The following is a 12,825-nucleotide window of genomic DNA, read 5'->3' as shown; positions in this document are numbered from 1 at the left end:
AGGGGGTGGGGCGGTGGATTTTTGATTCCTAGGCCGACGGCTCCGTGATGCATGAAGGTTTAAAAGGCTTTCTGTCGTCCTTTCTGGCATGGGGTTTTCCTCTGCTCATCTACTGTGTAGCATCACACAGGGAAGTATGGTGTCACGGTGCAGGGTGACAGTGAGCAGCCCTTCCACAGGAGCATTCCGGAAGGCCAGGGAGTACAGCAGGACTTGGGTAGCATGCATGTAGAGTGTACAGTATTCATCTGGCAGCCCCAATACAATGCAACTTCAGTCAATTAAATGTCAGTGGACTAATGAAACACTTCAAGAAAAACCATAGAATTAAGTCAGCTGGCTTACAGTGAGGTGTTGGGATCTGTGCACACTCAAACTCCACCTAGATGCCCTCACTGCTCACCCACAGTTGAAGGTTTAAGCCACATGGGTTCAGGGTCTTGTCCGGTAGCCTGGGAGGGGTAGATTAAACAGCATAATCACTTGTCCCCTGGAGGTATGCAAAAGTGAGGACTGTCTAAAGCGAAGAAGTGGAAATCAGGTGCTTAATGACATCCGCTGGTAAGAATGTGGCTGCTTTCTTCTGCATTGAGAAACCTGATACGTTTGTTTTTCACCACCGGCTTAGTCATGCACACAGAAAACAAAACAGCCTCATCACGTGCAGAGCCAGGTTAAGTTTCAGTCTCCCAGGAAACATAATTAGTTGCTTGCATCTTATTTACAGTAACAGCAAGAGTTCGATTTTTTTACCAGACGTTAAGTTGAACGCCAAAGTTCAGGGCTTAGACCGTTAGTGTCTGAGGCTGTGAACCACAATAAGTTGTGGATGCGTATGGGAGAGAGATAAAAGGTGAGGATGAGAGAGAGACAATCCACGCTGACGCTGATATTTTATGGACAACAGTAACCCTGCCCTCATGGTTCTGCTCTACTAATGAATTGGTTTTACCCTGTTTGGGAGCAAATTACCCCACCCTCCCCTCCTAATTTTCCAATTTGCCATGTCATTTGGATGTAATTTGGAATTGCAACTGGGCCATATTACTCCCTCAGATAGGGTGCTGTAGTTTATTGAAATGCAGTTAGCGAAATGTGCGGGGTGGTGGGGGGGGGGGGAATACACATCGGCTGTAGACCCGAGTGAAGATTCATCAGTATTGTCCAGCAAGGTGTAGCATGTGTCCGCATGGTCTTTAACAATGCCACCAAAGCAGTCATTGCGGCACCTGTGACATGGCACCGGGCTCAATCAACACGCCCCCCCCCCCGGGTGTCATGAGAGGGGGCGATTGCTTATCAGGTTTACACAGGTCCCTCTGCATCATCTTGCTGCTTCTGTCTTTGCAGTCTTGATTTCTAACTGAAAGCCAGGCCCTACAAACAAAGCCGATTTGATGGCCCGCAGTTCACCACATCGACCAGCGGTGGTTCCATTAACTGCGCTCGATGTGTGTGGGGCATGCTTGTCATCTGTGCCTTAGCTGGCGATATTAAACATTCTAATAATCTGCCTATCACTGGACGCCATTTCATCTGTAAAATGAAAAGAAACGTGCTAAATGTCCGTGGCCAGGAGGCAGAACGCATTAACCTCCTCTGATCCCAGAGACAGGTGGCTGTTCTCGTTGCCGACTTCAGATCTGTTTTGTTTTGGCAGCAGATGTCTGTCCCCCCGTCCCGCCCCTCCCTTTCCCTGTGACCATCGCCAGGGTTCCTAGCAACAGAGAGGCAGCCCATCAAAATGCCATTAGGCCCTGGTTCCAACAGACCCAGGCACAGTGAGGAGGACCCAGACCAGCCCCCTCCACCAGCCCAGATCCACTGGCGCCACCCTGACAAACGATCACATCCCACAGTGAAATTCTCACATACAACTTGTGACACACCACTCTCAACAACCGCCAACAAGCTAGCGGTAGCGACTGGGGGAGGGGCCACAGTACAACAGCCAACAGGGACCCCACGAATAAATCGATTACACCATGTTTGACGGATGGGGTTTTTAGGGGGACGGGACACGCCAGAGAATTAATTTGGCTGCTGAAAAAAATCCCTGTCAGCCTCATCCATCCCAACTCAATTCCAGTGATCCTCAGGATCCAGGGACATAATTAGGGACATTTTTTTTATTTTCCCAACCATGTTCTGGAGTAATGATGCATGTAAGGCAAACATGGGACCGATGTGTCAGATGGGAAGGCAGATGATGAGAGAGAAAGATTACGGAAAAAGTGCGACCGGAACAGACTAACGTGGAGCCGGGGGGCGATGTGGGAGCCAGGCCCTCGCAGGACTGAGAAGGCTGGCACAGTGAGCCAGAGATGGATCTCAATGGGGTTTTGTGTTTGAAGATATAGAGTAGGACGTCTTGCTATATACAAGGCACATGCAGCATATCTGTTGACGGTGGCATGTTGGCTCAGTAGCACTGAGGTCTAACACCTCCAGAGGTTGAATCCAAAGACATGCAGTTAGGCTCACTGGTGCCTCTAAGTTGCCCGTAGCCCCTCCTTTCCTGCTGCTAAAGCATGAACAGAGTGAAAATAAAGGACATAACTATCGTACATGTACAATAAAGGTTTGATGAAAGAGAAACTGATGAAGGATGTGCTGGAACTGGGATGCAGTAACAAGACCAGAGCGAGACCAACCACTGGTGCTAACATCTGTCCGTCCTCCCTTGTAAGAATGCTGGACCAGAAATCCCCATGATATAACTGCGGGTATCTGTGTGTCTCCATCAGAAGTCACAAAGTTACCACCGCTCCACAACAGTCAGAGCACGCAGCCATATTTCCCCTCCAAGCCCCTCAGAAGCTCCTCAACAAGTTTAACAAGCATGCCAATTAGATAGTTAGCTGGTTCCCCCAGCTCCAGGGGTCAGGTAAAAATGAGATGAGAACAAGTCTATCTCAAAAACAGGCAGTGTCACACAGACATGGTTGACTAAGATACAAACATGGACAGGAACACAGAAAGACATTATTTGGCGTGAATTTCAAAGCGAGTGACCTGAGACAGCTTTGTTAGTGTGCAGTTTGGTAGCCCACTCATCTGAAAAGCACCAAGTCAGGAAAAACAGTATTATTAATCAGAATACTTCATACCCTACAGGAGCTGGGTCAATGAGGGCCTTTTGGAGGAACCATGATACATATTGTACTTCAAAGTCTCACATTGCCCCCTGCTGGAGAATTTTGGGCATAAAGACACTCAGACCTCCCACAAAACCCCGGAATTCCATGTAGGCATGTGAAGAGAGAGCATAAATCAGATCACTGAAATGAGGGTAGATTTTCTGCATGATGTCATTGTCAGCCATGAAGGTAAGCTGCTTCGACAGTGGCCATCCAATTATTAAACATTCTGCACCTATACTATTAAGTCAGGTAACTTCCAAGTGAACAGAATGGCTGTAATGAATACCAAAAGGACTGCAGTTAGTCAAGTGTCCAAGTAAAAGTAATGGATAGAACAAATCTAGTGCTCTCTCTCAGTATGGAGCTAAAGCCAGTGGTGGTTTTCAGGTCCAGAAAGTAAAAATCCAGATCAAGATTTTGCTTCAATCCACCAGCTGAATACTGTGTGACTGACTCTTTATATTCAACTAGTTGGTTGAACCGAAACCTTGGTCTGGATTTTTACTTTCTGGACCTGGAACAGCCACCTCTGGTTAAAGCAGAGGTGACCTCTGCATGGGCTGGAGCTGCGGCCCTTCCGAAATGAGATGCCGGTCCTGTTTTAACATGGGCAGCTCAATGGACCTAAACCCACCCAACTAACAAGACCCTTTATCCAGAAAAGCTTTTGCTTAATTGTAATTAAGAAATTGAAGTTGGACAAGTGCAACAAAAGCTAGAACAAGTTGTTCTACCCCAACTTAAGTAGGAATTCACTATGCAATACCATAAGCCTTTCGGCTGGTCAACTTTTATAAACGTGTCAAGATTGCAGTATTACACTTCGCTCCCAAACCTCTCCTCGGGAACATAGATTTATTATATATACATATTTGTTTTCTGCCACTAGCAGACCTTCTGATTTACTGATTAGCTATGATTGTGGCAGATCAGAGAGCATTCAGGGAAGAACTAAGTGTATGCAAGGAAATTGCTGCTGGTGGACAGTTCTAATTTTCCATCAATGTGTGTGAAAAAGCCATTTGCCTGAGCCTATGGCCCATTATGACATACCCACCCATCTGGATTTCAGCACAGCACTGTCTGGCCTGGAAGCACTGACTGCCCAGGCCTGCTCCAGCACCTCAAATACATTTTTAATTCCTGCACTTTTTATCTCGTGCTTAGGCATTTGGGACCCCTCCTTCTTAAAGTAGGAAGAAGCCAAGCATGACGGAGATACCCGTCCAACCTGCACACCCCTGCAAAGCAAATGGAAGAACTCATTGCCTCCGGCAACATGCCCCAATGTACAGGGATGCAAAATTAATCCAGAAAACTTGGTGACCCTCTTCCTAGTAATTGAATTCCAGGTTAAAAAGCATCAACCCAACTTGCAAAGCTGTGGCACAGGGCTTGTGGAGTACAGGACGGTTCCAAAAACGTGGTGACGGGGATCACGCCTGTATGCTCAGCGTAGGCCATTATCGGGATGTCGGAGAAGCAGAACACAAGAGCACGAAAGCCGTTTGGCCTTCATTTCACGCCACCTCGATGCCGCTGGCAGGATTTCTGCCCTGAGACGAGCACCCGGAAGCCCTAGCAGGGGCTAAACGCCGGTGTAGAGCAGACCTGAACCGCTGCAGAACCAGCCGTCTGAAGTAATACATTCATTTCATGGGGTTCAGAGGCTAGTACCAGTGGCACAGTATGACTATTTTGCATTCACGTTTTCCCATTTAAATAAATTTAAAAGGCTGTCACAGGCATACCAGTGACAAATAAGCCACATGAAACCGCATGATCGTCATGTGGCCGCAAAAGCCCACTTTGCTGATAAGTGCTGGATAAAGCAAAATGCACATGCAACAGGGGTGCAAAACTACAATGCAAATGTCACCTCCTAGAGAGCACGCCTGTATCAAGGATAGTCACTCTCATGCCTAATTTGATCACAAGTTTGCGTCCCATCACATGTGGACCAACCTGTGCCGTTTTCCAGGCTTGGCTATCCAAATAAATAGTTATAGTTATTAGACCAGGCCATCTGGAGAATACTCATTTAGGTGCTATTTAGTCTCGGAGACCACTTTTGATTACATGTATCCCTCAAAATTATAATAAAAACGGACTTCAACTGCATGTTAAATCACTCACAGCTATAACTGACCCTAACCTTACATAAAAAGGCATACAAAAAATGCTATAATCTCATTAATCTAAGTAATTTAGTCAAATCTAACCATGCACCACAGCAGATATTGCAACCCCAATAATAGTGGTTCCCTTTGTCAAATGTAAGCTGCTTGCTGACAGAGACCCTAACCTTAAATAAGGTCGACTCAGGATCAGGACATTACGCAGGACATTAAGGAAGGTGAAACAAAAAACCAAACTACTCAGCCTGAACCAAACTTTAATGCACTTCTTACTCCAGAATGAGAAGTTTCAGCACCAGGCTGAATATTTTCTATGGTCTTGCTAGTACAGTCAAATAAATGAGTTAAATGGGTAAACTATTTCAAGCGCACAACATTTAAAATACATCAGTGGTCCTCATCCATACCTGTAAGAATGACCAGTCATTGCAAATACTTGCTTCCTTGCACCACTAACAAAACTTTTGTCAAAGAGTTGACAAAGAACTAATTTGCTGAATTTGGTGGAGAATGGGCCATGGAATGGCTGAGGACCATCAATCTGTCCATCTGTACAAAGAGCACGGGGGCCACTGGGACGAGGCGTGTCACTTCGCCGTTCCACACAGAGACGTAAGGCGATTCTACAAGAAAATGTAATAAAAAGAATTAGTGTGATGTGCCAAGTCATCTGCGACTCTCATTTTAAAGAGATCTGTCCTAAAGGTGCACCTGCAACAATCTGATGCTCTTCGCAGCTGATTCATCCAGCTGACTCAAGTCCATATTGTCCAACTCACTGGCCAACAGCTGAAGGCTCTGTAAACAATGGAGCAGTTTGAAAAGCAGAGCTTCAAACGTGTGGAAAGGTGAGGCTACAATAGCAACAGCATAGGCCAAACATAGGCTGAAGCCCTACCTCTCCATTCCCAATGGGAACGTTGATAATGATGTCATCATTGCCACCGGCAAGAGGAGAGCCGTTGACCGAGATGCTGTAGACCTTCTCCTTGTGCCGGGGAAGCCTCACCCCTGGAGTTTTAGGAAGTCTGGAGGGTGGTTTTGGAAGAAACTCCCTTACAATTGCATACAACAGACATCAACAAACTTGTGCAAACTGACACACAAGGTCTGCCAGTTTACCCATTACTTACAAGTTTGTAAATAATGCACCGTGACATTCAAGTGAAGCAGTACTGCTCTTGTACTTCCCCACAGGCAAACCAGTAATTATTACCACTGCACCACAACGACCGCCCCCCCACCTGGAGTCAAAGCGCGGGGTGATAGATGGGGTGGGTCCAATCAGAGAACATTCCAGAATGCTGCGAGCCGGCGTCACTAGCGGCCTCCTGCTGGACCTAAGAATATTGGCAACGTGCAGAGTTTACACAACAAAGTATTTAAAAGGGGTTCATTATATACATCCAAAGTAAAATGGCCAAAAAAGCCGCATGTGCTGATATCTTACTTTCTAATGGAGTTATTCTGCTTGCTGACCGAGAGGGCTTTGGCTCTTTTGGAAGCTGAGGGGGCCTTTCTCGTAGACCTTCCCTGTAGCAATGTAAGAAACAGGGCAACAAATTTTTAAGACCAAATTTTAAGATCCTTTACATCAGGGACTGCCATACTAAAAACAGGACATTTCTGAGAAAATTACCCTACTGATAATCCATTGTTCCTTCATGCTCTTACCTTCTTTAAGGTGGACTGGTCAAGGGTAATGTTCTCCACATCCTCCGAGTGAGCTCTGGTGCCACCTCGCTTCCGTTCCGCTGGACAGAAACACAGACAGTAGGTGTAGAAGCAGCTGAGAGGAGCGTGGCACGACCGGTTACTGCAGGGAGGTCAACCGGAGCCGGTCACCTCCGCTGACACACGGCACTAACCTTTCTTGGCAGACTTTGCTGGGATGGTGTGAACTTCATTCAGGACAGTATCCACCTGAGTGGCGACCTCATCCTTCTGCAGAGGTGGACAAAGAGTAAGTAAAGAGGCAGATGACGCAAAGTACTTCAGTGAACAAAAATACTGCCAAATACCTACATAATAATAATGTTTAAACAACTAAAGGCTACATAAGCAGGATAAATCTTCATCAGAAAAAAACCCATACAAAAAGCTGATTGGCAGTGACAGGACATGATAAGCTTGATAGGGCAGTGGTGGCTTAATGGTCAGGGAAGCACACTTGTAATCGAAAGATTATCCAATCCCCGACCAGCAAGGCGCCACTAAGGTACCCTGAGCAAGGTACCGCCCCCCAAGCACTGCTCCCCGGGCACTGAATTAGCTGTCACATTGTCACATATGGGATGAATGCAGAGGACACATTTCATTGTTGTGTCAACAATGACAATAGATTACTAAATTCGAAAAAAAACTGCATTGTAATTTTTGCATTGTAACACGTACCTTAGCATCATCTACTGGTGTCTTCTGTGCCTCAGAACCTGAAGAACAACACTGATTACACATGAATTTAACCCCCAGACATGCAGACTGATAGCACCACGCAATATACACATGCTAATTCTACACTACAGGAAGCTCATGGATGACGCAGCTGTACACGTCCTAATACTCAAAAAGAGACAATGGGCACCTACCACAGAACGCGATCCAGTTCATCTGCCGCACAGCCAGCGGCAGTTTGATCAGAGCCACGCTGTAAAAGTTGTCTGCATCTTTCAGCAAGCTGTTGGTCTTCTCCTTGAGTCTCTCCACGATCGCCTTTACTGCAAGACAACAGTGAACGTGATGTGAACATTGGGAGAAGGTTACTGAAAAACTTGAACTGACTGAAGCAGCTGATATGTTTACAAAAATATCTCAGGTAAATGAGATTTTGAACAATTAATCTGAATGCCCGGTTTTGGACCGCAGTTAAGTTAAACCGAATATTGAATGTGAGGCTTTCGGCTATAATAACTATTAAAGGAAGGTAAGAAGTTTTTGTCAGAAATGTTATGTCCATTACACAGACGATGATGCACACCAACTATTTTTGCAGTTTGAGCCATTCTATAATTTGTGCAAAATCTTGATAATAGCTAAGAAAATGGGTCATTTCAGCTGGTCTAAAGCTGAACAAGACAGGCACATTTAACTAAGTCTGCATTGATCAGTGGACTCTAGGGAACAATGCACACCCCTTGGACTTTCAGGTTCTTCGTCTATAGTAGTTAATTATTATATTGTATTCATATTATATGCAAGGGGTCAACACACTAATGGATTAATAGCTCCAAAACAAAAAACATCTAGACAAGACACGTGTAGTTACATTTGATCAGTGGACTGATCAATGCAAGCCCCTAGGATTGTCAGCTTAACTTTGTCTATAATAGTTATTATGATATTGTATCCATATAATATACCATTGGGGTAATACATGACATTCAGTGGGTGTGCATTGTTCCCCAGCATCCATTGATCAAAGCACACTTCATAGGACAGCCTCATAATAACAGATACTTTATTGGTCCCCTTAGGGGAAATTGTCTTTATGCCTCCCTCAACTTGCTCTTCGTAGAGTAAGCTGTCTGCAAAGGGTAGCTACCTGTTGGGGCACCCAGGGAGCTGGAGATTAAGGGCCTTGCTCAATGACCGGCAGACATGCTGAGGCTGGGTTTGAACCATGGCCTTCTGATTACATTGATCAGGCCACGGATTAAACCACACAACCAGATGTGTCTCTCTTGTCTAGCTTTACAGTTATTAACCCATTCATGTATTGTCCAATTGCACATTATATGGATGCATGCGAACACCGAAAAAATTCGCCGGTAAAGAAATCTGGAAAAACACAGGGTGTGCAAAAATTGCCAAGAGCACAAAATGCTAAACCGATACATTACTACTGCAGAATTGACACACTTTCTCAGCTATTAATATTTTGCAGAAATTATGAAATGATTCGAACTGCAAAAATAATCTGTGTACATCGTTGTCTGTGTAATGTACATCACAGTTCTGTCATTAAAAAACTTCCTACCTTAGTTCCGTTAATGGTCATTAAAGCCGGAAAAGAGAGTATGGAATAAAAGGTTAACTTAACCGCGGTCATTTACCGTTGAGCGATCTTATTAAGTGTCCAAAGCACGAAGCAGTTACGGTACCTTCGAGGTCAAAATCGTTGAGGAAGGCTTCCAGTTTCGCAGTTTTTGGGTCGTTTTTACGACCTTTGTTAGTGGTTCTTTTCCGTGGTGCCATGGCTACAAACGTAGGTCTGTGTATAAACAATGTGCGAGAAATTTCATTTTCAGGATACAAATAATTTATGAAAGAAAACCCTGAATTTGATGTAAGTACCTATGTTCAGTGAATACAGCGTATCCTTTAAATCAGTTTTAAATCTCACATTGGACTGACTGAAGTTATCGGCTTGTTAAAAAGATCTGCTATAGCTACCAAGCTAAATTTTTAACTATTTTAACACAACTGACTATTTTGTTTGACGAGTTAACAATTTGCATTGACAAATTTAAAAGCCGGTCGTTATATTTTGCAGTTCTCAGTAAGAATTCTCATTTACACATCATAACATAAGAATGTCGAGCTAGTTAGCAAGCAAATAAAATATTTGCCTGCCCCACAAATGACTTCATCGGTAACAATATTAAACTGTTGCTATCGGCTCAAAAACTAAATACGTAGCTACTCATTCAATGGTTAAGCAGTACATCGGTTGCGCATATGATCCATGTTGCGTTTTATAAAACACTTACTTCTTCAGGTATATTTTAATAAATCAATCGGAATTTCCTGGCCAGATACCGTTTTCTCCTACAGAAGATATGGCTATTTTGAAAAGTAACCGCTCCGCTGTATACCAGCCAATGAGAGTCCTCCATGTCGTGACGAAACGCCATACGTCTCCATCTACCAATTAGATCGAGGAGAGGAAAGGGCGTGTTCAAAATGTTCAACCAATTGAAAAAAAAATAAGACACACACACAGAGCGACCAATAGAAGGTAAAGGTTTCAGTACTTGCACCGGAAGTAAATCTCTGTAAACATCATGCGCTGGTGTGTGTGGTACTTTTCGGTCAGCAAAAAAGTAAAATGTGATATCGGCTACTGAAACTTACTTTATTATACTTGAATTATAGTTTAAGAGCAAGAAAGCTTACCAAAATATATTACCAATGCTGTTAAGCTGGCTTACATAAACGAAAATCCTAGAGTGGAGCTTCATAGTCTTCGATTATCGAAAGTATTGATGCCTTTTGGTCTTCTACATTCATCGTTTTCGGCGAAATTCAGATATGTCGAAATCTGAGTTGTTGTCCCTTCACCAGGCACTGAAAAGGTCCTTTCAGGTCCTGGAGCAAAACCAGAAGTTGTGGAATGGTGTGCTAGCTGAATGCTCGCCTTTAATGGTTTCCCTTGGTAACCTGGCAGAGCAGCTTCACGCACTTCAGAACGTGCAGTTAGAACGCACACCCCTGAAAAGCTTCCCCGACCTCCGCGAAAGGCTCCGCTTCAAGCTGCTTCAGGCCGTGGACACGGTGATGGAGAAACTCTACGAGAAGATGTAAGGGGTCTGTCTGTGACACTCAGCAAAAGTTTCTCTGAACAAGTGCGGTGAATTTTGCAAGTTGTTCCTCTCATGGAAAGGAATTCAAGAGAATTACGGAAGCAGAAAACCCAGTTTGGTATTATTAATAAAGCTAGAAATGTTCAAATTAGACCTATGTGAAGAGTAGTGATTTGATGCGTACATTGCATGTGACAGCATTGTCATTACCCCTTTTGGCTAGATATTGGCAATTTACATGAGCATTTCACATAAACATATTTTTCTATCCTCAGATATCCTTTGTATTGCAGGTTTGTTGTGTTTTGTGATATATTGAAATCACAGCACAATGTAATTGATCGACTGCTGCATTGTTTCCTGTCTGAGATATTTCTCTCCCTAAGCCACAGTTATTGTGCCGTTAGGTATTGAATCATTCAGTCAACGATCATTTGCTTATAAATACTTAAGTAGTGCATCCTGGGTAACAACAAGATTTTAAAAAGTGGATCACTGCCATGAAATTTGAAATTCTTTCAAAAAAATCATTATATAACAACATTGTGAACTAATGACACCTCTTTGGACCTGTTGCCATCTAGGACACTGCTTATACTAGTAATCTTGGGAAATGTTAACGCAGCCAGTGGCTGAGTGCTGTATCTGCCTTCACAGGGCTGCTTTGCAGGCAGTGCGCGACGCAGTTAGCAACCAGGCCGCAGCCGTATTCCAGCTGTACACCCAACATGCTGATGCCCTCGACATGGCCACCTGTCTTCAGCGATCAGCCACCTGCCCATCTGTGGCAGACATGCTGGAATGGCTGCAGGACGCAGAGCGCCACTATCAGTGGGAGTATCCTTTCAGTGTGATTCAGCCCTGGGCTCACTGTGTTGTTGGTGTCTCCAGGTTATTGCGGATTGTCTTTCATCACTGGTGTCACCTAACGGTGATGTTAATTAACCATGAGATCTGATTTATTTTTGCATCTTGTTAAAAACTTGTGCATTGTTTCCATAGTGAGGTTATGGCCACGTTTTTTCCATTTGAGCAGGATTGAGAATTTAGGCGCACAATGACATAATTCCTGCAAGTGACATTACACAGCAGTGGTGAATGTGCACATGCATCTGAATTAGGCAGAGAAGCTATAAACGATTAGTAGGTTAGGTGGTTGTTTCCTGTGTATGATTGCGAGGTTCCTTCTTTAGCTCTGGTACAGACTCCTAAAGAGAAAGGCCCTGCTTCAAATGTTGAAGCCAGGTGACCTTGCTTACCTGCAGACCTCGCCCAAAAGGTGGGAATCCCTGTCCAGTCGCGGGAGAGATGACATCATCACAGGTGAGGCCTAGTGGGGTTTTGCAGCTCCTGTGATGTTGGAGGTGTTTTCCAACAGCTTACCTTGTGACTTGTCCACCTTGATTTCAGAGACACTGTGCAGAGTGGCGCTGTTTAATGAATCCCAGTAAAATGGGCACATGAGGAGTAGACCACCAGCCTGGCAGCCTGGAGGATTTGCTTGCTTGTCAGGCTGCAGTTGAGGACGACCTCATCTGCCAGCCCCTCCAAGATGGATGGAGCCATGACCGAATGTAAGAGGATATGCTGTGGCCAATCTTTGCATATCGGACATCAGCGTCATGGCTGTCTGCTAAAGTGTGTTGCTTTAGCAGCTCTGTACTCTTCAGTGGACTGGCCAGATCATGTTTGGTCTGCCACAGATGAATCTTTTGTGTTTAGACAGCCTCTCCAGAAAGCCCCTGGACAAAATCATACTGAACTCGTACTAAAATCAATACCGATTTTAGCTCAACCTGAGCTATAGCAACAGTTTTAGCTATATAATGAAAATAAAGTACCAGTGTGCTGTTCTTTATTTTTCTCCTCTTGTGCCTCTGATGAGTACAGGCTTGAGATATTTTTAGGTGTCTAGTTTCCCTTGTCTCTAGAGTGTTATTTACTATAAAAAATTAACTTAGCACAAAATGGTGACGGGTTTTGAGGCAACAGTTTCTGACCTGTTGTATAGCATACACCACT

The 12,825-nt window shown here is 44.4% G+C and overlaps 2 protein-coding genes across 3 annotated transcripts; one reads left to right on the top strand and one right to left on the bottom strand.

Annotated features, from left to right (window-relative positions):
* Positions 1–5,518: 5,518 nt before the first annotated feature.
* Positions 5,519–10,151, bottom strand: cdca8 (cell division cycle associated 8). Of its 2 annotated transcripts, none has more exons than XM_048994470.1 (11): positions 9,991–10,151; positions 9,382–9,491; positions 7,870–7,998; positions 7,676–7,713; positions 7,150–7,225; positions 6,956–7,035; positions 6,732–6,814; positions 6,526–6,621; positions 6,180–6,309; positions 5,993–6,079; positions 5,519–5,904 (listed from the first exon to the last, which is right to left on the bottom strand). In XM_048994470.1, exons 2-11 carry the CDS (start codon positions 9,473–9,475, stop codon positions 5,869–5,871), a joined length of 849 nt encoding a protein of 282 aa, XP_048850427.1. In that variant the 5' UTR covers positions 9,476–9,491; positions 9,991–10,151; the 3' UTR covers positions 5,519–5,868. The 2 variants fall into 2 exon arrangements, with proteins under 2 accessions (XP_048850427.1, XP_048850428.1); XM_048994471.1 differs by lacking the exon at positions 9,991–10,151 and adding an exon at positions 9,575–9,952.
* Positions 10,152–10,259: 108 nt separating this feature from the next.
* On the top strand, positions 10,260–12,661 carry c19h1orf109 (c19h1orf109 homolog (H. sapiens)). Its single transcript, XM_048994239.1, has 4 exons — positions 10,260–10,800; positions 11,461–11,640; positions 12,008–12,126; positions 12,214–12,661. The coding sequence occupies exons 1-4, from the start codon at positions 10,532–10,534 to the stop codon at positions 12,252–12,254; spliced, it is 609 nt and encodes a 202-aa protein (XP_048850196.1). The 5' UTR covers positions 10,260–10,531; the 3' UTR covers positions 12,255–12,661.
* Positions 12,662–12,825: the final 164 nt, after the last annotated feature.

Source organism: Brienomyrus brachyistius, chromosome 23, assembly GCF_023856365.1.
Source record: "Brienomyrus brachyistius isolate T26 chromosome 23, BBRACH_0.4, whole genome shotgun sequence".
Lineage (NCBI taxonomy): Eukaryota > Metazoa > Chordata > Actinopteri > Osteoglossiformes > Mormyridae > Brienomyrus > Brienomyrus brachyistius.
Note: the sequence above shows the minus strand (reverse complement) of the source record. Positions and strands in the feature narration are given on the sequence as shown.

What these genes read in the sequence shown, in the direction of transcription:
- cdca8 (XM_048994470.1), bottom strand. Translation starts at nt 9,475, where the DNA reads ATGGCACCACGGAAAAGAACCACTAACAAAGGTCGTAAAAACGACCCA. An exon ending in GAACTGGATCGCGTTCTGTG is followed by an intron (nt 7,714 to 7,869) that starts GTAGGTGCCCAT and finishes GTTGTTCTTCAG; the next exon opens with GTTCTGAGGCACAGAAGACA. An exon ending in TTCCCATTGGGAATGGAGAG is followed by an intron (nt 6,080 to 6,179) that starts GTAGGGCTTCAG and finishes CATTGTTTACAG; the next exon opens with AGCCTTCAGCTGTTGGCCAG.
- c19h1orf109 (XM_048994239.1), top strand. Translation starts at nt 10,532, where the DNA reads ATGTCGAAATCTGAGTTGTTGTCCCTTCACCAGGCACTGAAAAGGTCC. An exon ending in GAGCGCCACTATCAGTGGGA is followed by an intron (nt 11,641 to 12,007) that starts GTATCCTTTCAG and finishes GCTCTGGTACAG; the next exon opens with ACTCCTAAAGAGAAAGGCCC. An exon ending in GAGAGATGACATCATCACAG is followed by an intron (nt 12,127 to 12,213) that starts GTGAGGCCTAGT and finishes CCTTGATTTCAG; the next exon opens with AGACACTGTGCAGAGTGGCG.